The 26,817-nt window shown below is 46.6% G+C and overlaps 1 protein-coding gene across 1 annotated transcript in view; it reads left to right on the top strand.

The window, feature by feature from the left end:
• The window catches only part of Ccdc6 (coiled-coil domain containing 6), a 96,312-nt gene extending 72,859 nt beyond the window's left edge, over positions 1-23,453 (top strand). The window contains exons 6-9 of the mRNA XM_005070791.4: positions 5,173-5,329; positions 10,706-10,806; positions 18,181-18,305; positions 19,305-23,453. Of these exons, the coding sequence (XP_005070848.1) occupies positions 5,173-5,329; positions 10,706-10,806; positions 18,181-18,305; positions 19,305-19,508 (587 nt within the window). The 3' untranslated portion in view covers positions 19,509-23,453. The remainder of the gene's footprint in view (positions 1-5,172; positions 5,330-10,705; positions 10,807-18,180; positions 18,306-19,304) is intronic.
• Positions 23,454-26,817: the final 3,364 nt, after the last annotated feature.

The following is a 26,817-nucleotide window of genomic DNA, read 5'->3' as shown; positions in this document are numbered from 1 at the left end:
GTGGCCTCCCGACCCTCGAGTTCCTGTCTGCCGAGTCAGCCCACATCAGTCCCTGTGCTTACGAAAGAACTAGCGGCCGTATCCACAGCGTACTTATTAGTGACGCACAGGCATTTGTACACGTGTAGCTGTCTTTCTGGGATATAGATATCACAGGGGAGGGCCAATAATTTAGAAGACTTGCGGAAGATAATTCTGACAATCTCAAAGGGGAGTCACTGAGGTAGCAGGGTCCCAGGTATCTTCCTTCCTTCCTTCCTTTGCTAAAATTCTCTGACTTAAGGGAGAATGTGCTCATTTCCCACGAAGGTTATAGCTCATGGTGACGTGGAAAGTCACAGGAACCGGTCACATCATACTCATGGTTGGAAATGGAGAACAGTTGATAAATGCATGCATGTGCTTGACTGCCTTCCTATTTAAATATATATATTTAAATATACATATGCATGTATGTTATGGCTTTGAGAATTCCATGCCAGGCATTTTGATTATAGTCACCGTTTGCTCCTCCCCCAAGGCCCTCCCACACCTATCCTCCATCACCGCACTCCCAACTTTGTGTCTGCACTTTATTTAACGCCCCGAACCCACTAGTGCTGCCTAGGTACTCAAGTGTGGGGCCATCCATTGCGGCAGAGTCAGCCTGCGGGGGCCTGACTCTGACCCTAGACCTCAGGAACACTGGCTGGGCACTGTGCCACTCACGACGCGTGGCCCCCCACATCGATGGGTATAATTAAAATAATCCCTCCCATACAATGTTCTGAGGCCTCTTTCCATGTGGTTCTATTACCAAACTTGGCTGGGGTTACAACCTGTAACCCCCAATTCAGGTCTGGCCACTTGTCCTCAGTGAGGCGATAAAAAGGCCAAATTCATAGTGGAAAGCAGAAAAGGAAGATTTAGTCACTGGCCACATTCATTGGGGAAGGGGACAAAGAGCCAGCAGACCCCTCAAGTCTGTTTTTCAGGTCCTAAGGTGAGATAGAAGTTTACATAAAAGACCAAGGATTTGCACATCTAAGCAGCTCTGGTCAAGGCATGTTCCCACTCATCATGGATGCATCTTTGGGTTTCTTGTATTGTACCAAATCTCTTCCAAGGAAACAGGTTCCCCTCTGATGGTCGCCCTTTCCTTCTCCCAGGTTGAGATTCCTGGGGAAATTTCAGTTTCTTTGGTGACCATTGTTTCAGTAGTCTGGTTGAGGTAAAGACAAAAGTGTTTTAGAGTATTTGCATTTCTGCCCGTTGGAGTTTTAGACGGTGGTATCAAACTGACAATTAAAACTACCTGGCCAGGTGACCTTTGTAATCCTGTTTATCTGTTTGATGTGCTAATGAATCTGCTCAGGGGCCCTCGCTGTACTTCTTTCTGTGCTGAGAAAGGAGGACTGTGGAGGGTGTTTGCCCTCCTTATTGCCGAATCTCATCTCAGCTGACATTTGCACATGGTATTTGCAGAATAAATGCTTCTGAAATCTAGGCTTAATATTTTGGAAAAGGCCAAGGTGTAGAGTTGGAAGTCAAGGTCCTGGGTTTCTGAACTTGTCTGGGTCTCACTGCCTTTTGAGGGGTCTGCCCTCCTTCTGATGTTTGGTTACAGGCATCTCTTCCTTGAAGTGAAACAGTGGGGGAAGGCTTCCCTTTCCCTGTTACTGCCAGGATGAGCAGTCTGCACAGGCCCATAGCTAGTGTCCTCACGGATGTGTCCGTGCGTATAAAATTGCTTCATACCAAGAATTACACAGTGAGCGTGACGTTCTGCATCTTTCTCTTTGAAACCACTTTTGTTTTTCATGACAGCGTTTCTCTGTGTAGTTCTGACTGTCCTGGAACTTGCTCTGTAGGCAAGGTTGGCCTTGAACTCAGAGGTCCACCTGCCTCTGCCTCCCTAGTGTGTGCTGGAGTAAAGGTGTGCTCCACCACTGCTGGGCAAAAACACTTTTTTTTTCCTGCAGTTCTTCTCCCGGATACCTACCCAGCAGCCTTGGACCCTCCTTAAAGCCTGACAGAGGATCCCCTTCCAAAATGTGGTTATTGCGTGTATTTATTCAGTGTGTATGTGCGCATGGCCTGGTGCTCACGTGTTGGTTGGAGAAGAGCTTGTGGAAACAGGTTCTCTACTTTGACCACGTGAGTTGAGGGATCCCACTCAGGTCAGCAGGCTTGGTGGCGGGTGTGTCCTTTACCTGAAGAACCATCTCCCCAGCCCCAAATGACCCTTGTTGCTGTCCTCCAGCTCCAGTGAACATGCTCGTGTGCACATCTAACTCTGCACAGGCGCCTTGGTCGGATCCTAGGCAGACCGGTCCACTCAATAGAAAGCACGTTGATGTTCTCGATGGCTGCTACCTTACTTCTCCCCTTGAAGTATGATAAGCATAGCGGTTTAGTGTTCTGTCTTGGATGGTGTCTCAAGATAGTGGAGTCTTTCAGAAGTATGGCGTGTTCTCTCTTGTTGCTGCAGCAACCCTAGGCACAGTGGTTCGAAAGAGCACAGATTGATTCTGTTGTAGCTCTGGAGGCCAGAGGCCTGACGTGTGGGGCTTCCCAGGCTATGTAGTAAGTAGCACTGTGTGCCTCTGGAGGCGTCCAGAGAATCCGAGACACCCCCCTTGTTTTATGCCATTCGGGCTTCATCCGTGCCTCCTTGTGGGGTTGTCATTCCCGTGTCCTCTTGTCCTTTTCACCCTGACTAACCCCTTGATTCTCGTCTATACCCACCCTGATAATCCAGGATTACCTCACCACCCTGCATCCCTAACTTCACACCTACAAAATCCCCTTTGTCTTTGCTGTGTCCTGCAGTAGCCTGTTGGGGGATGAAATCTGCATGCACCGCTGTCATGCCTGCCAGCGCTGGGTGGCTTTCTGAGGACTGTGGTCCTCTGAAGTGTTTGGTTTTAATCCAGGTAATTCTGAGGTGTGTCTTAGGCAACTGCTGCAGGATCTCCATGAGACCTGGTGAGCTCAGTCAAAACCGGCTCAGGGCCCGTTTGTTCTGGGCTGGGTAGGAGTGCATTTTTATCACTCTTCCCAGGGCACCCAGCTCCCTGTCCTCTTCCTCATTCATGCTTGGCCAGTCATCCCCCAGGGAAGGGTGCTTTATCCTCATCGCTTGGCGCTCACTGCACTGCTTGGTCTTTGAAAGGTCTGCAGGTCTTGCTGAAGGTGTCTGTGAATGCTAGTGGAATTGGTTTCTCAGGACAGAAAAGGCTGGCCCAAAGAGGCCAACAGCATTGCTAAGCTGGCTTCAGTAAGGCTTAGGGGGCATTGTGCTAATGATCCATCCCGTCCTCTGTCTCCAACTTTGTGTATCAGATGGCCTGCAACCCCATTGGTGTCGCTATGGCATTAGCCCCTCAGCCTCCATCCCTGACTCATAAGCACTTGAAGATCTCGAGTTCTCATTTTGGGTTGGGTCTTAGAATCTGCTGGGGCTCAGTCTCTATGAGGCCCATAGGCTGGGAAAGGGGATGGAAAACAGCCCGCTTCGGGGAGCATTGCTTTGAAAACCGGTTTGGATGCCAGCCTCACTGGATGGCACCTGAGATTCTATTTCAGTGGTACTATGAGGGCCAGACAAACTGCCCCCCACCATGTCATCATATCCACGCCTCCCTCCCACTGGAGAGCTATATGAGAGAGGAGAGTGACAGTGGACCAGCAGAGGGCACCCAAGGAATGCCTTGGGTCCAGCCTCCTGTGCCTGGGTTCTGACACTGGGTAACTTGCACTTGGAGCCTGTTAGTGTATCTGAGTTAAATTGATGCATTGACAGGAAGTCCAGCGGTCCTCCCTGAGGTGACATTCTTGTCACAGCCTTCCTCTGCTGAGTCCCCATATGCTGGCAAATTGCCCTCTCCTTTTAATTTTGTTATATTGTAGTCTTGTTGGTTGGAGACAGGGTCTCATGTGTAGCCCTTGCTGACCTCAAACTCTCAACCCTCCTGCTTAACCCCCCCCCCCCACCATGCTGGCAATGCAGGCATGTGTCCCATGTCCAGCCTGAAATGTGATTTAAAAAACAAAACAAAACACGAGTTTCCTCTTAAATCACTGCTCTGGGAAACTTTGCTGTTTATGGAAGAGAACTTGTTCTGTAGGCACCATCTGAGTTTGAGCAGCGTTAGTCAGGGCCAGGGTCACCTGGTGCTTGCTGTTGAGCTCTGTGAGAAGTCTGCACAGGAGCACACTCGGGGAGACTTAATTTAAGCTGTTCATATTAAAAATGAGCTTTGTAAGTGTTTTCCCAGCATCACTTCAATTAAACAGACTTTGCATATGGATTAGGCAGCAGGGTTTCTGGCTGTATTAAAAAAAAAAAAGGCTGAGCAGTTTAGTGTTTTTTCTACGTAATGGTGTCTAATAATCTGGGTATTTGAATTTCTGAAACCGGCAGGAGGGATGGCTCAGTGGTTAGGACTGTTTCCTGCTCACCCAGAGGATCTTAATTCAATTCCTGGTAGCTGCAATTTCAGCACTAGGGCACGGGACATCTTCTTGCTTCCATGGGCGTTGTACTATAGTGCATATACTAACACACAGACAGGCGTCTATGCATAATTTGAAATCAGGCATTAGTTAAAAAATGTTTAAGAGCTTCAGTATATTCTGTAATGTTGCATATTCGGAAATCACTTGGCAGCCAAGCCTGAGGATGGGAGTTCAATCTCCGGAACCCCCACGTGATTGTAGGAGCGAGTCAGTTCCCAAAGGTCGTCCACACACATCTGGACGAGGCTTACATATGCGTGAAGTTCTGCTTCACAAGAACACTACCTGTTACCGAGCATGCTAGCACGGTGCTGGGAGGTGCCTGACCACCATGGCCCTTCTAGAGTGAACAGGCAGCCTCTAGGGCAACCCGCTCCCACCATGGAGAAGGAGGTCTGACAAGGTGGTAAACGAAACTCAGCCCCAGGTCTGTGGTGTCTTCACCTGGAGTCCTCCCCTGTCCCGCAAATGCCAGGGAACGGGGTGAGGACGCCTAGCCTGCCGACACTGCCCGTGAAATCATTTGCTAACTGTAACTCACTTGTGAACTTTGATGGCTGAGGAGATCAATTTTAAACCCTGGACTCCCGGGAGGGGGGGAAGGCTTTCAAAGGTGGGGTTGGGTGATGGTCGCACAAAACACGGTTTAATCGCAAAGCCGTGTCTTTCCAGACTCGGAGAAGATGGCCCAGTACTTGGAGGAGGAGCGGCACATGAGGGAGGAGAACCTGAGGCTACAGAGGAAGCTCCAGAGGGAGATGGAGAGGAGAGAAGCGCTGTGTCGCCAGTTGTCCGAAAGCGAGTCCAGCTTGGAAATGGATGACGAAAGGTTTGCACCCATAATCCCCCAACCCTCCGCCCCACCCCCACCCCACCCACACCATAACTCCGGTTCCAGGGGATCCGTGCGTGTAGGCTGTGAACAGGCGTACTTGCAGGCAAGAACAGCCGTGCACATGAATGGATTTTAAAGTGATATATTCTGGGAGGGGAGAACTTGAATGTCATATGGGCTGTGGTGATGAATACCCCCCACATTAGAGCACAGGCTCACAGTAGGATGTGTGCAAGATTGAATACTCTGCTTCCGCTGGAGAAGAAACTGCCCTTCTGAATCGGCGTGCAAGAGGGAGAAAAATGAAGGGAGGGCTGGCGTGCGTTTTGTTTTTAAATTTTCAACATTGATATTTAAATGTAAGCAAAAGTGCTAGAGAAACATATTTGCTGCTGTTCCTATTTCTAGTAGCAGGAGCAAATAAGTTCACATACTTGGATACAAATATCACAGGCACATTTAGCAAGATTTTCCTCCAAATCTGCTTTAATTGAATTGCAAACATTTCAGTGATTTTCCCCCCTTTAGAATATTTATGTTACCTCATTTGTCAATACACTATGCCAAACCTTTTTCTTTTTTTAATTCCTTGATAATTTCAAACATGTATATTGAATTTGGGTCATTTTCATCCCCCGTGATTCCCTCTGTCTGTCTCTCTCTCTGACACACACACACACACACCCTTCCCTTCCATCAGCCCCCTCCTGCTTTGCTGTCTGTTTAATATTTATCTCACATATGCATCTGTGTCCTCTGGAAATAACTGTTATGATCTTAATCAGAAAGGCACCAGGCAGTAGTAATTACAGAATAATCTATGGGGGGGGGTGCCATGATTTTTTTTTCTGACAGTGTTGGGTTTCATAGAGACAGTTATGTGCGTTGACCACGTTCTTCATACTCTCCACTCTCTTATCTCCTTTGTCTTCTACCTGATTGGCCTCCCTTCTGATTTTAAGGCATATGTGTATATATAATTTATGTGTCTGTAAGAAATCTTGAGCCCTCAAATGAGACAAGATGTGATACTTGCCACCAAGTCTGGCTTAGTTGACTTACTTTGGTTCCCAGCAGCCTCTGTGGTCCAGCAAATGGCATCATTTCTGTTTTATTTACAACTACCTGCATAGGCTCCCCTGCGTAAACACACCACGTTTCCCTCGTGGGCAGACCTCCCCATGCATAATTCTCAAGTCTGCTGTTTGGAATAGCTCTACAGGTATCTCTGTAATTCTGTGACTTAAAGCCCTCTGGTAACTTAGAAGCCAGAAGTGGCATGTCTGAGTCATATGGCAGTTCTGTTGTTTAGGAAAGCCTCATACTGATTTTGATAGCAGCTGGGCTGGTTCACATTCCCATCAGCAGCCTCTGCAGGCGCCCTTGTGTCCACAGCCCCACCGGAATCTGTTCCTTGTTTTCTCAGTAACTGCCATTCCAACCAGGTTGAGAATCTCAGGACAGTTTTGACTGGCGTTTCCTAGGTAGCTAAGGATGTTGAACATTTTTTCGTAAGTTTTGTTTTGTTTTTGACTTAGGGTCTCACTGTGTAGCCCTGGCTGTCCTGATGCTCATTCCACCACATCTTCGACCTTTAAGAACCAATGTTTTTGCCCATTCATCGATGGGCATGTTTGGTTCTTTAGTGTTTGCTTGTTTTCAGTTCTTTATATATCCTGGGTGTTGTTAACCCTGTGTGATGTGTAGCTGGTCAAGATTGTCTCCCACTCTGGGCTTTCTCCTCAGCAGCTACTGTTTCCTTTGCTTCTCTGTTTCACACCGTCCCGTTTGTCAGTTCTCAATATGATTTCCTGAGCTGTTGTCACTCTTTTCAGAAAGTCTTTGCTAAGGCCCGTGTCTTAAAGTGTTTCCCTGTAGTGTGGTGGCTTCAGACTCTCGGGTCTTAACATTAAAGTCTTTGATCCATTTTGAGTTGATTTTTGTACAAGTTTCCTTCTACCTGTGGGTACCCAGTTTTCTCAGTACTGCCTATTAAAGAAGCTGTCCCTTCTCTAGTGTATATTTCCATGTCTTTCTCAAAAAGTCAGGTAGCAACATGGGTTTAATCCTGCCTCTGCCATTTTATTGATGTGCCATGCTGTTTTTATGACTGTGGCTCAGTAATATAACTTGAAATTGGACACGGTGACACTGTGAACTCTGTTTCTTCTGCTCGGGACTGCTTTGCTTCTCTGGAGTCCTTTGTGCTTGTCTGTCAATTTTAGGATTCCCCGCCCCCATGTCTATGAAGAATGCCTTTGGAATTTTGATGAGGACTGCAAATATCATTATAGGAATTCTGTTTATTCATGCCAATCGAAACTTCTTCCATCCTCCCCAGTGTCTTTCAAATTTTTCCCTTCAGAGTTTTAAATTTTATCATCCACAAGGTCTTTAGCTTCCTGGGTTAGTTTTATTCCTAGGTTTTTAAGGTTATAGAATTAATTCACGATTTATTCCTTGCCAGTTGTTGGTATATAGAAAATCTGACTTTTTAGATGTTGATTTTGTACCTTGTTTTTCTGAAAGTGTTTATCTGATTTAAGGCTTTACAGACAGAGTCTTTGGGATTATTTTATGTAACAAATTGTATGTACAAATAAGGAGCTGTTCAATTTCTTTCTCTCTCTGTTCTTATCAATTGTATTTGTTTTGTCTGCTTTCTCCTGCTAAGACTTCATGGACATACTTGAGTAAGTGTGGAGAATATAGCATCCTTGTCACACTCCTGCTGTGGGTGGCATTGCTTTGAGATTTTTCCCATTCTATGTAATGTTGGCTATCAGGTTGCTGCATATATCCTTTATTATGTTGAGATATGCTCCTTCTATTCATAGTTTCCTCATGTCTTTTGTCATGAAAGGATGTTGGACTATGGAGATGGTGAAGCGATGTCCTCTCGGAAACTGAGTGTGTTGGGCCATCCTTGCATTCCTGGAATCAAACTGACTGGGTCATGGCAAATGCTCTTCTTGATGCAAGTTTTTTCTGTGGGAATTTTTGAATTCATGCCCAGAAGAAAGATAGTCCTCTAATTTGCTGCTGTCATTGGTCCTGTCCTGGTTTTGGAATCCAGAACACTGGCTGTGTGAACCGAATGTGGCTGTGTTCTTCTCTTTCTACTTTATGGCTTACTTTGAAGAGCTTTGATGTTGCTTTTTAGAGGTCTGGTAGGATTCAGCAGTGAGTCCTCTGGGCCTGAACTTTTAAAATTGTATTTAGTTGGGTTACTAAGTCAGTCTCATTGCTTGAAATGGACTCTGTCTGAGCTCTAAGTGGCTTATATCTTCTCAGTTTAGTTTTGATAAGTTGTGTGTTTCAGAATGTATCCGTTTCTTGTAGATTTGCAGTGTTTTAGAGTGTAGGTTTTCACACTGTACCCTAAGTGTGTCTGTCTGTGTTTGTTTGGCTAAAGCTCTGTCAAACTTAAATTCTCAAAGAACCAACATTTCATTCGTTATTACTATTATTAGTTGTTATTTTCATTTCATTAGCCTCTGTCCTGATCTTGGTATTTCTATTTATTGAGTTTTGGGTTTGGTATGTGCTCCCTCTCTCTCTCTCTCTCTCTCTCTCTCTCTCTCTCTCTCTCTCTCTCTCTCCCTCCCTCCCTCCCTCCCTCCCTCCCTCCCTCCCTCCCTCCCTCCCTCCCTCCCTCCCTCCCTCTCTCTCTCTCTCTCTCTCTCTCTCTCTCTCTCTCTCCCTGTCCCCCTCCCCCCCCTCATGTGGGCATTTGCAGCTGTAAACTTACCTCTTAGAAACACTTTTGTTGTATCCCTAGGGTTCTGATACTCTGTTGTTTTCACTGAATTCTGGGAATTTTTAATTTCTCTCATTATTACTCTTCAGCTTTGCTCCAGTGTGAACAGGTAGAATGCAAGCAGGCAATTAGTTAAACTTTCTTAAATACTCGTTAAGACTTGTGTACTTGGGATCCATTTTGGAGAAGGGTCCACAGGCTGCCGACAAGAATGTATATCCTGCACTGTTTGAGTAGAGTCCTTATGCCTGTTAAGTCCTTCTGATCTGTGCTATCTGGCTGATGCTTCTTTGTTATTTCTTCTGGTCTGGATGGCCTGTTGCTTGGTGAGCAGGGGACTGTGAAGTCTCCCCGGTTACTGCTTAAGTCTGTGTCTTTACACCCCGTGGTATTTATTTATGAAACTGGGTACATCCTCTTTTCCTCTCCTGACTTAACTCTCAGTTGAAGCCTGCTTTTGTCAGATGTTTCATCTGCGGTACCTCTTGCTCTCATGTTCCATTAGCTTAGAATGTCTTCTCCCTGTAACCACCACAGGAGCGTGGAGGCACAGCCCAGGGCTTCGTGCATGCTAGGCAAGAGCTGTGCCAGCTAGCTACATCCCCAGCCCTGCTTTTATTCCTTCATAAACTATTCCAGGTACAGCGGAGTTGCCTAGTTCAGTACCACTCTGCATCCTAGGACTGATAACGATGTGGTGGATCCCGGGGAAAGAAAACTTCAGACACTAAAGACCACTTAAGGGGGGGGGTATTAATCACCTGCCTGCATGTACAGTACAAAGAAAAGCCCTACCTGGTGTTGCCATGGTGGGCTGTTTTAGAGACAAAGAGGCAGGCCTCTAATTTAGCAGCTGTCAGTCAGGCTCCATTAACCTGCTGGGATTAATGAAAGTACATGCCCGTTTAGCTTCAAGACCGGGGAGGGCGGTTTGTCGGGAAGTCTTGTCAAGCAGGAACTCCCTCCCATCAGCATTCTGGACTGGGATCACAGAGTGAAAGCCGATGATCCCAATGATCACCCTTCAGCATGTTCAGGGCTGACGTGACTTCTAAAAAGTCAGATGGAAGCTTAGATTCGGCACAGCGTGGCTGAGCGTGACCCGCCGAAGGGGCTTAGCACTGGTGTCTTCTGTTTAAGTTCTCATGTGCGACCATCCATTAGCAGAGCTTGTCTTGTAACCGCTTGCGAGGCGCTCAGCCCCCGGGGGCGTATGTGTCTTTAAACTTAATGGGATAGCTTAAGTATCGGTGAGCGTATTTGGTATTGCATTTCAAATAGCATTTTAAGCATAAATGTCCCTGTGCTTCTGGGGTCACTGCAGGGACCCCCTTCTACTGGTCTTCTTCGATGTGTGGCATGGCTGTCACAGGCCTCTGGGGGCGGTGAGGTCTGTCAAGCTGGAGCAGTTTGACTCAGGAGTCCTCACTAGAAATGTCCCCCGGGTACAGCCTCCCCGGCTGCCTGGATTTTAACCTCAAGTTGTGCACTCACACCGTTTCCGGGACCACTTGCACACGGGTGTTTCTACTCCCTCCTGCTCTCTTCCTTTAGGTTATAATGAGATGTCTGCACCAGGACTAAGACTCCCTCCTGCTCTCTTCCTTTAGGTATTTTAATGAGATGTCTGCACAAGGACTAAGACCTCGCACTGTGTCCAGCCCAATCCCTTACACGCCTTCTCCCAGTTCAAGCAGGCCCATATCACCCGGTGAGTGTGTCCTCCGCTACCACAGCGAAGCTGTTTTCCGGCGGGTTTGCGGGGAGTGGGGACCGGGTCTCACACGGGTTTAGCCAGGTCCTCCCCACCCGATTTTCAGCTGGCTCTTCTGATAATGTTTTCTCGGCAGCCCTGGTCGTGTTCCCTTCCACTTTGTGTGTTTTTAAAACATAAGTCACCGTCCGTGCTGCGTGTTGGCTTGAAGATCTTAAACACAAGGGCTGTGTGCTTTGTTTTGCTTACTAATATTATTTTACTGTTTAGTGTTTTTATTTTTAAGGACTTCACATTGTCTATCTGCCTCTTCTTCAGTGTCCACTGAGCTTTAAATGTGGATTAATTTTTAACCTAAATTTGATCTCAAAACCCTTTTCTGAAAGAAGACTGTGTGTGTGACTAGTCTCGGGATGGGCGGGGTTCCTGGGTAGATTTCCCAGATGCTTTCCCCTGGTATCTTCTGTGGGTCCCCTCACTACATTCCTGCCACGTTCTTATCACTTTTTTCTCAGACGGCATCCTTCTTCCCTTGTTAAAATAGGAGAAGCTGATGGGGGATGTCCTTCTATATATGTGTTTCTCTTATTGGTTGATGAATAAAACACGAGTGGCAAATAGAAGCAGGAAGATAGGCAGGAGACAAGGAGAATTCTGGGAAAGGTAGGGAGAGGGAGCCCGCCAAAAAGAGAAGATGTAGCTGACTGGGAAGATAGGATGCACCAGGCATTCTCCGGTTAGATAAGGGCATGTAGAAATTCATATATTAGTAGTTATGAGTTAATAATTAAGACAGAGCTAGCCAGTAAGAAGCCCTAGTCATCGGCCAATGCTTTTATAACTAATATAGCATCTGTGTGCTTATCTGGGGCTGAAGTGACCTCGGGACCTGGCCGGACAAGAAAAGAGTAGCAACAACAAGCAGCCATTCATGGATCGTTACCATCTCTGAATCACTGGGCCCAGAAGACAACAGGGTGGGTGGGCTTCCTTGTCCAAAGCCGGTGTCCCTCCTAGCCTGGGCTGCCTCCCGATACTTGAGTGATTTGTGAGCCAGGCCTGGAAGGCAAGGAAAAGAAGCAAGGCAGCTGCTTCCTCTTCTGCTTTGACATCTAGGGCGTTTCCTTTCCCAGCATGCTTTTATCCATCTGACCCCCAGCCAGTGTCCCACGTCCAGCATCTGCACTGCTTGGGACTCCCATGTTGGTGGACAAGTACATGATCCACCCCCAAGGGGTGAGGAGGAAGTGAGGCCGATGGCGGGTGCCGGGGGTATCAGGGAGAAGGCAGAGGCTGACACACTGCTAGCTGAACAGGCTGCAGGTAGAGTTGAGGGACAAGTCTGTCAGGTTGGAGGAGTGTCACAGCAGGGGTGTCCTTGCAAGGGTTTTGTTAGGACTGTGGTTTGCTTTGTCTGAGGTCGTGATTAAAACAAGGGATTAATTCCCTTAAGGTTGACGATGCTCTAGAGCCGCCGCAGTTAGGACAGTGTGATAGAAACGCCTTGGCTTTATCAGTTTGGGGCCTGGCCAGCACTACAGTGACTTCTGATGATATCATTGTATATTTTGCTGTGTCTGTGAACTACGTATGTGCAGTGACCTAAGAGGTCAGAAGGGCACATTGGGTCCCTGAGACTAGAATTACAGATGTGAGCCATCATACTGTGGGTACTGGGGATTTACGTCGGGTCCTCTGGAAGAGCAGCCAGTGCTCTAACCACTGAGCCATCTCTCCAGCTCCCTGCCCCTTTTCCTCTTCAAAGGAGACACTCAAGGCTAACAGTAATGAGTCTGCCACATGGTGGCAGCTGTTCTATTAGAGGTGTGAGCTCTCTGAGGCAAAGGAGACCAAGGATGACCAGGCATTGCCAAAAGGCTGTCCCCATCTGAATCCATTCCTCTCGTCTCCAGCAGTCTCCCTGAAAAATTCTCTTAGCTGCCTCTCCATTTTCCCCAAATAGTGCTAGGCTTTCATCACCACAATAAAGGTCTCTATTTTTACCTTTTGATTTATTGGCGTAAAAGGGAGACTTAAGTCAGAAGTAAAGGGGGAAGGGTTTCTTTTTAGTAGGCAGGAATGTCAGCACATGTTGAGTGTAATTTAACATCTTATTTGATCTGCTTAAAGCTAACAGAATTTTTAGAGGCATGCTTTTCCAAATGATTGAAAAAACACTGCAGTCATTTGGGGGTGGGATGGAGGGGACCAACAAGTGTGTGAGTTTGGTTTAGAGTACTATTTCTGTTGTTGAAATGTTCTGCAAGGCAATCTTAATGCATCTGTATAATGGTGCTAAGATCTTCTCAATAGCATGGTGGGATATGTCTAAACAAGGTCCAAAAAACAGCAGCTTCATGTCCCCAATAATAATGAGTGCACCTAGAAGCCAGATTGGTTTCAATCTCCATTCTCAGTTAAAAGGAATTTGGGCCACTTGGAAAGATGAGTGTGTGTAGATCTGCAGCATCTTGACAAAGTAAAGAATTTCTCAGAAACAATGGTAAGGCTGTGACAAAGAGTCAGCCCCCAGGTACCAAAGCTAGAACAGTGTGACCTCTGTAGGGCTATGACAGAGATTCGAGAGCCTCGGGTACCAAAGCTAGGAGAGTGTGACCAATAAAAACCATCCAATTATCTGCATTGTGATGATGTTTCTATCAGCAGTGGGCATCAGAGAGCACAATGCTTCCTAGTGCTGTTATTCCCTAGCAGTTTGGGGACACTCTGATCACTCATCGAAATTGCTGATAGACACGTTTCTTAAAATGTGTCCCTGTCCTTAAGCTGCACTGTGGCTCAGCGGCCACAGTGTGGAGATTTCTAGGTTCAACAAAGGTTAGATGTTGTTATTGTTTATTCTTTAATATATTCCCGGGCCAAAGGGTGAGATGCATGGTTATTAAGATTTAAGGAAGAATAAAAATTAATAAGATCCCCTGACTTAATCTTATATAATCAAAACAATACACTAATAACTCACTTAGTTCTTTCAGTAATCTGAGGGTGTTACAGCATCATCTTTGCTAATGGTGGGATTTATAGCACAATGAGATTAATATGTCCTTGTGCCTCAGTACCAGGGACAGAGGTTGTCATCACTGGCTGCCCTGGGCACCATTCCCTTGATTAATTTGGTTAGGATTAGAGTTAGGGTCAGAGGACTTGATGTTCATGGTTGAGAATTGCTGGCCTAGAGCATCAGAAGGGGGTGAGGGGAGGAGAGGGAAAAGGAGAGAGATGGGAGGGAAGATTTGAAAATTCTTGGTTAGTGGTTTAACATAATTAAAACTATTCCTCAGAAAAATTAACCTAACAAACAGGTTGGAATTTTTTTGTTTCATGGGAGGGATCTATGTTTTTAATTTTATATTTTTATGTGTATGAATTCTTAGCCCTCATGTGTGTATGTGCACCACATTTATACCTGATTCCTTCGGAGGTCAGTAAGGGGATGTTGGGTCCCCTGGAATTGGATGATTGTGAGCCACCATGTGGGTGCTGGGAATCAAACCCAGGTCCTCTACAAGAGCAACAAGTACTCTTAACCCCTGAGTGTACTTAATCAAGAGATTCCTTGAACTCTCTTTAAAAATGAACGAGTCATTTTCTTTTTAAAAAATATCTTGGATTTTCTTACAGGGTGGGGATGGAGGTGTTTATTCCTTTGGTTTTTGTGCTTTGGTTTTGTTTGTTTTTTTTTTTTTTTTCTTGGTGGCGGGGATTGAACCCGGACAGGGTGTGCCCAAAGACAGCGATTTTTACCGTTGAGTGGGACACCCCCACCCCCATCTCCCACCTCACCATTACTTTCCTAAGAAGCAGAGTTAGGGTTTTGTTCCCAGCCTGTCATCTGAAGACGGCCTCTTCAATGTCAGCGCATCACAAAGCAGCACGTTAAATGGCCTCTCAGGTCCAAAAGAGTAGTGTTTCATGGCGGAGCACCACTTTGTGAATGTGAGTCAAAAATCAATTGGAAATGCGAAATCTATTGGACAGAAAGCCCCGCTGACGTCTTCAAGTCAGGAAATAGGTTCTTAGCACTTGATGTTGAGGACACAGAAAAGTCCTGGGGGACACTCGGTGTATCTTTGTAGAACTAAATAGACAGTGCAGCTTGTTCTCATGAATTCGGGGCAGCCATAAGTGGTTAATACAGTTTGGCCTCTGGCCACCTACACATCCTTAAAAGAAGATGCTAACACCAGTCCTTGTCCAACCTGTCTGTATCAGTGGGGCTTTTTTGTTTGTTTGTTTGGTTTTGGTTTGTTATGACAGGGTTTCTCTGTGACAGTCCTGGTTGTCCTGGAACTCACTTTGTAGACCAGGCTGGCCTCGAACTGACAGAGATCCGCCTGCCTCTGCCTCCCATGTGCTGGGATTAAAGGTGTGCGCCACCAACGTACTATTAGTGTTTTTACTTCATCCAGTTTTAGGGCTCTGTTCTAGTTATGCTATGGCCAGACATTTGACAGGAAGCAACCTAAGGGTCAAAGGGTGGGTCCCAGCCTGTCCCCGGCAAAGAGGAACGTGAGACAAACGTACGAGGCAGCTGGTCACATTGCATCTTCAGGCATGGGACAGTCTGGAGGTGAGGTTGAACTATGAAACCTCACGGTTCTCTATTTACTCCTTCTGGGGCCCTACCTCTTCAGGGAGCCACAGCCTTCCTGGACAGCGCCATCTGCTGGGCACTAAGTGTTCAAACACGTGCCTGTGGTGGAGGAGTGGACAGTGCACTCTGAAGCCACAACAAGGTCCAGCCTGTGCCACCTTTCCGTTTAGATCCCAGGAGTGAAAGATGTAAGACACTGGATTGATGTGGTGTCATTGTTGCCCAGGCCAGTACAGCCTTCAGGACCAGCTCTCTAGGGCTTCTTAGAATATTTCAAATAGGGCTAATTGGACCCTACCCCAGGTGTGTCTAATCAGACAGACAGACAGTAAAGGGGTGGGGGGCTGGATACATGTACTTGAAGGCCAGAGGACAATCTCAGACAGCGTTTCTCAGGAGTGGACTGAAAGAGTGTGTCTCAGTGACCCGAAGCTTACCAGTTCAGCTAGGCTGGCACGCCCCAGGGATGGGTGATGGGGGTAGAGCTCAGATCCTCATGCGTGTGCAGTGAGAACTTCACCAACTAAGCCGTCTCCTCAGCCCTAATTAGTGTCACTCTTGGCTTCTTTGGGGGGGACGTTGGCATGCGTAAGGCTTTTGTATCCTGTATTGAACATTTGCAGGTTGCAGAGTTTGTATGCATGCACTTACACACACATGCACTCATGCGCACACACACACACACACACAGATGCACACAGTTGTCCTGGGTAATTATTACTGGCAATAACTCCTTTCTCTCTTTTTTTTTTTAGTTGTTTTTTTTAAGATCTTTTTTTTATTATTTATTATGTATAGTATTCTACCTGCATGTGTCCCTGCAGGCCAGAAGAGGATGCCAGATCTCATTACAGGTGGTTGTGAGCCACCATGTGAGTGCTGGGAATTGAACTCAGGATCTCTGGAAGAGCAGTCAGTGCTCTTAACCAATGAGCCGTCTCTCCAGGCCCCTCACCCTTTTCTTACATTTGATTTTCACTCTTTTCTCACTTTCCCCTTGGGTCTTCTATACTCCTATCCGGTAGAGGGCAGAACAGGCAGTGTTTGACTTTTTTTTTTAAGCTGTGGCAAGCGCTTAGCCTGGGGTCTGCCTCTCTTTGAGTGTTTAATACTGTGGTTACCTCTGGGCACAGTCAGTGTCCTCCAGCCTCACACCTGCAGAGCAGCACCCCTCCCCTTCTCTCCCGTCCTTCCTGGCCCCTGGTGGCCACCGTATTCCTTCCTGTGCCTGCTTTGCCCTTGCAGATCCCGCATGTCCGGGGAGCCGTGCAGTATTTGTCCTCTGTGACTGTTGCACCTGGTGTAGTGCTCTCTGGGCTCAAGCGAAAGGCAGGATTTCCCACTTTCATAACAGGACAGTACTGTATCAGTTTCCTTTACTGACTCAGCCACTGATGGGCAGCTAGGCTATTTTCACACTGCAGGTTTTACCCACTGTTGAATACCAGAAAGGGTGTGTGTTTGTTTGCTTGTTTGTAGCAGGATTTCTCTTGGGCCACCAACCAACTCCCAAATCATGACACGGAGACTTCTTACTTGTTGCTGGCAGTCCTCTTGTCCCGCCAGGTCCCGCTGCCCTTCTCAGCCCCAATTACGCACACAAAGACTTATAACAATTATAAAACTGTTGGCCGAGGACTAAGGCTTCTTACTGGCTAGCTGTGTCTTCACTATTAACCCATTTCTATGAATCTTTTTCTACATGGTCCTATCTTGCTGGAGAAGTGTCCTTTCTTCCCATTCTCCACATAGGGACTCTTTCTGCATATCTTTCCCAGGATTCTCCCCGTCTCATAGCCCTGCCTGTCTTCCCGCCTCTATCGGCCAAACAGTGTTTTATTCGTCAACCAGTAAGAGAAACACATAGACAGAAGGACATCCCCATCACTTATTACTTGTAAATGCTCAGTCTTACCTTATGCTTGCCCACTAGCTGTTAGAGCGCCCCCTCTCTCTTCATCTATGTTTTGCCTCGGAGCTTTTTACTTTTCTTTCTTTCTGTATATCTTTCTTTCACTACTTCTCATGTCTGGCTGGCTGGCAGCCACCTGGCTTCTGGTCCCAGGCATGTCCCCCTCTTTTTCCATCATTCTCTTCTCTTTTCTCTCATTCTTAGATTTCTCCTTCCACTTATTCTCCCTGCCCACCAGCCCCCACCTGTCCCTCTCCTGCCTAGCTATTGGCCGCTCAGCCTTTTATTAGACCAATCAGGTGCTTTAGGCAGGCAGGGTGCAACAGCGACCCATCTTTACATCGTTAGCAAAGGCAGCATGAACGATGTAAAACAACTTCACCTGGTTAAAGTCATATTTCCCAGCATAAGCAAGCGTGATACACCTTTGCATAGTTGAAGTGCTATTCCACAGTAGTTGTTTTTGCCCATGGACAAGAAATTTTTCCCAACACCATTGAAGAGACCATTCCTGCCCATCTTTTCCTCCTTTCTTGTCAGCCGAGTGAAGGGTCATCTGATGGAATATGATCATGTTCATGTCTGGGTTCACTGCTCCTCTCCAGCGCTTGATTTTGTGTGTGTGTGTGTGTGTGTGTGTGTGTGTGTGTGTGTGTGTGTGTGTGTGTGTGTGTGTGTGTGTGTGTGTGTGTGTGCGCGCGCGCGCCCCTTACCCAGCATGCCACTGAGCGGCCCCACGCCTTTGCTTCTCTGTTTTCATTTAAAGCTTCCCTAGACAGCTGAAGACCCCAGACAGTCAGGCTACAGACAGTGCTGAAACCTCTTTGCCTTGTTTGTGTTTCAGGTCTCTCATATGCAAGTCATACGGTTGGTTTCACACCACCGACCTCATTGACTCGAGCTGGGATGTCTTACTACAACTCTCCAGGCCTCCATGTCCAGCACATGGGGGCCTCCCATGGCATCACAGTAAGTGTCCCTGCTGGGGGGCAGGTAGCTCCTCCCTCCCGACATGGTACTAGCTGGTCTCTTGGTGGGAGCTGAGGACTGCTGTGTGCCGTTTGCCACCTTCTGTCTTGGGTCACCTTCCCCCTCTGGTTACAGAGTGTTTCCCAAGAGTCTGACACAGAGTTCTGGTATTGAAACTCATACCCCAGATGGCGGGCGTCCTCTTCTTTTATGGAAATGGCCCACTATGAAATGCAATTTGAGGTCTGGACAATGTCAATGTCTTCACTGAACTCCAGCCAGCTCCTCGTCATAAAACATTAGCAGTGGTTTCCATAATACCTGAAGTCACCTGCTCTCAGCAGCTTTGCAGTTAGTTCAGTGACTCTCGGTGGCCTTTCCAAAAGTTGCCCTGGCTTCTAGTTTTACTCTTTAATTTTCTGTCCTGGATTCAGGAGAGTCAAGTTCATCCAGTTCCACTCGGGGGTTGCCCTGCACCCTTGACTGTGCAGTTGGCTAAGGGAACAGGAAAAAATACAAAAGTAAGATTGAAGAGAGAAAATAGTTGAGACAGCCTTATTTTGTGAAATTACCGGAGGTGCCCATGCAAGTCTTTTGACGTTTGAAGGAGATTGTGTCAAGGTAGCCAATGTTGTATTATGGTGCCTCAGTATATGAGAAAAAGCCGAATAATGGAGGAAGCTGGGGACACACACAGTTGACAGTGTTTGGGGGGATAATGTGGCAACTTCATTATTATTATCATTATTATTGTTTCATTAAAGGGCACAGTTGAGTGTTTGGCTGAAAAAGATGCGTTATCATTTTGTGCGACTTCTTCACAGGCCTAGGGATGAGCAATACCTTGTTTATGTTGTCCCAGTTTGTTCAGGAACCACGAAGGATACAGAAGGAACCCATGGCTTTCTTGCCCTTGTTGGTCTAGGTTCCATTCTGCTCAGCCCCAATTCAGGCTTTGTTGGAACTGAACTGACCCCGCTATCCCTTTCCTCCCTACAGAGGCCATCACCGCGGCGAAGCAGCAGCCCCGACAAGTTCAAAAGGCCCACACCGCCTCCATCACCCAACACACAGAGCCCAGTCCAGCCACCTCCACCGCCTCCTCCGCCCCCCATGCAGCCCGCGGTCCCCTCGGCAGCCACCTCCTCGCAGCCCGCCCCTTCATCGCAGCAACATCCGGTGCACCCCTCCTCCCAGCCTTAATGCATGAGCTTAGTCAGAGTTTCAAGTTGGGACTTGTCTGATGGAGCCGCCTTCTCAACGCCAAAGGCTTCTTTCCTGGCATATTTGGATCTGATGTGTTTGCACTGAGGTTGTCTAACTCCCCTCATCATAGTGTTGTGAATGTCTGTCGGAAACGCAGCCGGTGTTGTGGGTCTGCAACACTAACCAGACGACTTTTTCCATCGGTGTTTTACTTGAATCTCCGCGTCCGTCATTCCCTGGCTGGAACATTGCTATCTGGTATTTGGTAATAAGAAGCAGTGTGCAAAAACCCCAATCCCTGGCTCCCCGGGCCTTCTTTTCTTGGCTTTTCAGGTTTGTAAAGTAGGAAGGGAAATCTTTTTTTTTTTTTAATATTCCTCTGTGAATTTGCAGGAAATTGCTGAGCTGTTAGTAACCCTGCTTCCGCAGGTTCACAGTAGGGAGTTTACCAAACATAACCAAGAATTGAGCACTACAGTTCAGACCTTTGCAAACCTAACTCTCTGAGTATAGGATTGGAAGTTAGATGAACCAGTGCCCACAACATGTCTAGTCTAGAGCTTTCTACAGACACACTTTTTACAGGTTGTTTTTTGATGTAAATTGACCGCCGTGTCTCTTGTAAAGCAGCCTACAGAAACAAGTCACACAGCTGTAGCTTCTCCCCATGCGTGGGATGGCAATTATTGCCTATTGAGATGCGATTCTTTTCCTTTCTCCTTAAAGTTAATCCACCTAAGCCAGCCAGCCCCCTCTTCTGTGAGTGGATAGATGCCTTCCCACAGGTGGTCTTGATGCTGACTCGAATGTGGTCTTGGATCTCGGCTGCGGGGGCCGTGAGATTGTAACAGAGCTGAAATGGTTTACCCCTTCCGTTCTTTTGAGTTGTCCTGAGACAGAGGGTGAGCAGGTATTTTCTAGGTGCGAAGTGCTATTAGGAAATACTGTTTGAAGTGTAGGCGGCATTTTGGCACAATGGCTGAGGAGCGCTTGGCAGAAAGGAAGTGTAGCCAGCAAAGGAGCTCATTGGTCATGACAGCTGCTCACTTTGCCCATCATAAGTAAGCCAGGAGAGTACCAAGAAGGTTCTGAACACGATTGCCATTCATTCAGCACAAATAAATCCTTGGGTTTCGCTTTGGGCGGAACACCGAGTGGCTCTCCGGCCACCTCCATTTCTGTTCGTCAGCGGTTACTCTGTACTTTCGTAGTCAAGTGCTTTTTTTTCCCTGCCTGTGTTTGCATATTTATATATGCCGTGGATGAAAATAACTTCCTAGAGAATGTATATTTTATGATGAGAAGCGTGAATCTGTTGGATATAATCAGAGAACTGAAAATTAATTTATCAGTCGTTTTTAAGTGTGACAGCCATCTCTAATAGCAACTCCTCATGGAACACACTCCCGAGAACAAGGAATGAATATCCTGGTGACATTGTAGATATTTAATATTGTACAGTCTAGAGACCTCCATTTTTGCCTTCGAATGCATATTTAAGAGTTAACAGAATGAAAAAGTGTTATTGGATAATAGTGTTTGACGGCATCTTAAGAACTTGAGAATAAGAACAACCTTAGGACCCTTCGCCTCTTCCCTTCCGCCCCTAAGCTGGGAATGTTACCCTCCGATGACCAGGAAGAAACTGTTGGTCTGTAAAAGTTTTATTTCTTAGGGTGTGTGTGTGTGATGTACAGGCCATGGTGCCGTTATCAGACACAGGGTGAAGTCTGGCTTTTCCTGTCAAGACTTTAGATTTTCCCTGTCAGACTAAACCAACAGCTCTCTGACCCCCTCGGTACATGACCATTCCAAGGAAATTCTGAGACTAGGACAGAAGAATTCTTCCTTCACGGTACAGTCTTGATTTTTTCTTCTTCTTTTTCCTTGTGAGAGAACTATGGTATGTGTTTACAAAACTTTTTTCTGGGATTGTAGATTCCAGTAGTGTTGGCTAGCAGTGTATCCTCCAGCACACAAGGTCATCCTGTAACGTTCTCCCCTCCACTGCCCGTCAGTTTAGTTACCTCCTAGAAGCACAAGCGTGAAGAAGGCACTGCCGTGCGGCGAGCAGAACCTCTTAGAGATAGGTTCTTGACGTTCGTTCGGACTTGTCCCAGAAAATGACCTGCAGATCCCTCTACATCCACCTCAAAATAAGCCCAACTCCTCTAAACAGCACTTTTTTTTAGCATAATCTGGTTGCTTCTCCCTGCAGATGGTAAGACCTAGAGAACAAACACTACATCTGAACTTAGGATATTTCGTGTCACTTTTGAAGCAATTAGTGCTAGATAGGTAAGAGAAACAGCTGCTGAGCCCCCCCAGAGACAGGAGCCTCCTTAGTGTGTGTTGGAGCCGGACATGGCTCCTTTGGGTTTAGTTCCTCACTCTCACAGGCTAACTCTGGGTTAGAATCAGTAGCCATCCTCGGCAGGTGAGGGCACCAATACTTTCAGTGGCTTCATTCCCTGTCTTGTTGACAGAGACCCTCGGGTACCACTGTGCTGCTAATCAGGTGAGGGTCTGTTCCCTGATGACCTTGCCTTTGATCCGAGCCCACTCCACACACCCAGCATCCGGCGCCTCTGGGCTCTGAACTGCTTTCTCTTGTCAAGCATGCTGGCATTCTAGAGAGAATTCTAGACCTTTGGCCGATGTGGAAGTGGTTAAGATTTTATTTATACGTCTTTGTTGATTGGAGGAGGGAGTTTTAAATTCTGAGCTCCTGAGACACAGACGAGTTGACCATGGAATGAATGTGTGACCAGAATGTGGCTTTGACACCTCTTGCTGCTGTGCCTTTGTCAATGGCTTCTGATTCGACCAGATATAATTGATAATGTGAATTTTTGTTGATCCTTCAGTTGCAGGAAGAGAGTGTGTATCCCCCATTGTTAGGTAAACATAGACTTGCCCTGTACAGAACTCTGCTTTTGAAGATCGCCCAGTAAGACAGGAAAAAGCATGGCATTCCGTGCTTCACAATGTTTATGTTTTAAAGGTGCAGGAGAAAGAAAGTCTTCTGTGTAACTTGATCATCTGTCTAGTACTTGTCTAATAGGGTAACCAATGCTGAGAGCTTGTCGTGATGACTACCAAAGACATGCATAGTAAAACTTCTGTTTCCAAATTATTAAAGAGCCAGCCATTGACGCTGCTCCCTGGTTCCTTCTCTGGAGCCGTTGTGAGAGACTAAAAGATTCTTAGGGGCTTTTGTTAAGTTTTAGTTTCTCTCTCTTTTTTTTTTTAATTTTTTTTTTTTGATAAAAATGTGTTAGCCTACCGTTTTGGGGATCATTTCCCAGGATGCTCAGCAGTTGTGATTACTGGCCACACCCAGGTCGCCTGCCTGTCCTTGAGTGATCAGTGGGATCCTCTGTGCGTGCTAGCATGGGTGCTGTGTGTGTGCACGTGTGCGTGTGTGCATTCATGCCTTAACTTGGGTTACCGCTCAACTTCGCTGTTTGACTCAGTCCTCGCCGTCATCAGATTGTATTGTGCATCTTGATCTGAACTTCATCCTGGCAAAAACACAAAAACAAAAACAAGGTTGTAGGCACCACAGGTTGGAATGCATTCCTTTGGAAGACTGTCCAGTCAGATGCACCCTGAGTTGTCTCTATGGACTTTCTTCGGGACTTCATTTGGAAAGAAAACAGACTGTCAAATGGGAAGATGTAGACAAGGAAGAGAGGAGAGCCAAATGCTAGCATGCCCTCTGCCTCTGCATACCCGTGTGCTCTGTGTGTTGTTCTGATAGCCTGTCTACAGCTTGACTAGCTTGGAGTTCAGGTAATGGTGGCAATCCTGACATTCTCTGTTGGAGTTTAGAGAGATGTTAAGATGTCCAGTTAATGTCTTATTTCCTTTATGTTGATCAGTCTTTAATACATGTGCGGAATCAGAAAAACCTAAATAAAGATAATTTTTTAAAATGTATCTCTTGAACCATCAACTTCCTCTCGTTCTTTTCTGGTCTTTTGATTTGGAAATAATCGTCGTTTGGTGTTGGCTCCATCAGACATTCAAAGGAAATTGAATCATAAACTCTAAAGACATCCAGAAGAAGTAAATGTAGGAAGGCAGTGCGAATGGGTTTTCTTTTTATAAAATGCTTAAGAGGGAAAAGATTTATGTTTGTGGGTGTTTTGCCTGCATGTATGGCCAAGCACCATTTGTATTCAGTTCCTGCAGAAGTCAGAAGAGGGCATTGGATCATTTTCAACTAGAGTCAGTGGAGGTTGTGAGCCACCATGAGGATGGTAAGAACTGAACTCAGATCCTCTTGAAGAGCAGCCGGTGCTTTTAACGACTGATGTGTCCCATGGTTTTGAGCCTTGGTAGAGTGCTTGCTGCCCCCAACATGCTGTATTTCAAGTTCAAACAGTAAACCTAGCGGGTTATAAAATGGAAAGGAAAGCTACACTCCCAAAATGTCACCTGTGGGCCCATGTGCACAGGCATGTACCATAGGATATTTCAGTGATGTAGTCCAGGAATTGCTGATACCTTCTCATTGAGTCAAAACCTATCTTACCCATCTCCTACCCCCATGGGTTTTTGTTTTTTTTTTTAATACAAGGATATACTTTGGATCAGAGAAGACTTCCAGGGCAGTGGTGGCGCGAACCTTTAATCCAGCGCTCAGGAGGCAGAGGCAGGCAGAACTCTGAGTTCAAGGCCAGCGTGGTGCACAGAGCTAGTTCAAGACAGCTGGGGCTACGCAGAGAAACCCTGTCTCAAAAAGCAAGAGAGAGAAGGCTTCAAAGGAATTGATACTCAGTCAGAGTTTAGAACAGGTGGATGTAGCCTCCATCCCAGTTTCACGTGTTGGGGGTGCAGGAAGCTTGGAAGTGATTCCTGGAATTGGAGTCAGTGGTGGAAGGAAAGTCAGCACAGGGGAGCTGAACTGGCCGCTTGTTTAGCAGTGAGGGCAGCTGATCTCCAGTGGCCCGGCTAGGGAGACTGCACACAAGCTTCAGAGTTGTCCTAACAGAAGGTAGGGCTGTTGGACCACCAACTCCTTTTACCAGGATAAAGGCGACTCTGGGACAGAATTCCTCCCTCTCTGCAGGCAAGTTTTCTGTGCTGTGTTTCAAAATCTTGTGAGGCAGTAAATCAATGTCCACCCCATGCCTTGTGAGGGATTCCAGCAAATGGCACAGGTGAAGTCAGATAGCCTGGGGGGGAGGGGTGGCTAACCATCTCACCATCGCTGACTTAGCCTGAGGTGTTGATGGAAAATTGGAATTCATTTTTAAATGAGGCGTTTTTAATTCAAAGAAACTAAAAACAGATGGCTGATTTCTCTTGAGAAAGTCAACTGCTGGAAGGCTGCCATTACACAATCATCACGGGCTGAGGCGTTGATACACCTGGAAGGCAGAGAGCACTGCCTCTTCACAACCTCTCTGTCCACCACTGCAGTGTGGACCTGCAGGCTTCTGAGTTTGTGACCTACTTGGAAAGAACGTATGTTGAATACAGGAAGTTCAGTACAGCTAGTTCTTTGTGTGCATGGGAACGAGGAACAGAAACTAAAGCCTGCTTTGGAGAAAGGCATACACCAGAAGTTCCTGGACTTAAGTCCAGATAGTAATAAGAAAATTGAGTGTACCCAGGGGACTGTGGTAAATGAGCCTTTCCTGTGGACCTCGAGCTACAAAGTATATTTAATGTTCCTGAGTTCTCATAGCTATAGTGGCCTCTAATGCAGTGGTTCTCAGCCTGTGGGTTGTGACCCCTTTGGGTCACTTAAGACTGACAGCAAACACTGATACTTGCATGATTCATAACAGAAAAATTATAGTTATAAAGTGGCAGTGAAAATAATCTTATGGTTGGGGGTTACCACAGCGTGAGGAACTACCATCAAGGGTCGCAGCATTAGGAAGATTGAGAGACACTGGTCTAATCTGTTCCTTTTAAGATGGGTCTCTTTGGTTTTTTGAGACAGAGTTTGTCTATATAATCTTGACTGTCCAGAAACTCATTTTGTAGACCAGGCTTTTTGTAGACCAGGCTAGCCTTGAACTCACAGAGATCCACCTGCCTGGGCCCCTTGAGTGCTAGTATTAAAGGCATATGCCACCACCGTCCTGCTGCAAGATGGGTCTCTTGGTGTAGGATTAGCAGGCTGAGCTGAGGCAGGACTCAGGAGTCTAGCATTATAAAGAGATCCAAAGAACAGCATGTTTAAAAAGTCCCTGTAATAAGAAATGCTTTTTACTCTTTTGGCTCGTTAGCCTTTTTGGGTGTCCTGCCACACAGCTCTGAAGTAAATTATGCGTGGAGGCTTATTCTTAGTTATGATTGCCCAGCCTCAGCTTGGCATGTTGCTTGCCAGCTTTTCTTAAGTTATCCAGTCTAGCCAGATGTTGGTGGCACACGCCTTTAATCCCAGCACTCGGGAGGCAGAGACAGGCAGATCTCTGGGAGTTCGAGGCCAGCCTGGTCTACAGAGTGAGTTCCAGGACAACCTCCAAAGCAATACAGAGAAACCCTGTCTCGAAAAACCAAAAAAAAAAAAAATGTTATCCTTTATCCCGTCTACCTTTTCCCTCTGGGCTTTTATCTTTCCTCTGTATATCTAACTTTGCTTTTTACTCTGTGGCTGGCTGGTGCCTAGGTAGCTAGCCCCTGACATCCTTCTGTCCTCGCTCCCTTACTGCTCTGCTTGCCTCAGTGTAGTTTAAGTGTCTGTGTTCTACAACCAGATGACTGTGTTCCTAGATATAATAGTTAGCTCTCATGAGCTTTGTCCAGAACATCTGGGCTTGAGGTCAGTGGAGGCGTTGGCTGTACAGCAGTCATGTCCATCCCTTGGCCCACAAGCCACATGACTACACGTGACCACACGTGACTGAGGATGGCTATGAATGCAACCCAACAGAAAAATCTGAAACTTATTTAAACCTGACTTTTTGCATTTGGGAGATTGGTTGCTTGGTTGCTTGGTGACTTCAGTGAAGTGTCCTCAAGCATGAACTTTGTCGATGACAATGCGCAACACCACGGTGTTACAAAGTCTGGGCGCATGGTAAGCTTTGGTGCTTGGCGGTTCCCTCCCTGGGTGGGGAATTGGGCAACAGTGATTTATGTGGGAAACTCGCAGCCCAAGCATAGCTACAGGCTTGGAGCAAGCAAGGAAATGCAGCAGGGGAGACTCTCCTGGGAATCTCAGGACCCTGAGACGGCTGTCATGTGGGAAGCGTCTCTTGTACCAATAGCTAACCTACCACTCTCTGTGTCTTTGTCATAGTGTGGTTTTCACATTCAGTTTTCCACCCTCCCTGTCTTCCCT

Source organism: Mesocricetus auratus, unplaced genomic scaffold, assembly GCF_017639785.1.
Source record: "Mesocricetus auratus isolate SY011 unplaced genomic scaffold, BCM_Maur_2.0 Super-Scaffold_100027, whole genome shotgun sequence".
Classification (NCBI taxonomy): domain Eukaryota; kingdom Metazoa; phylum Chordata; class Mammalia; order Rodentia; family Cricetidae; genus Mesocricetus; species Mesocricetus auratus.
This window is presented reverse-complemented; position numbering and strand designations above follow the sequence as displayed.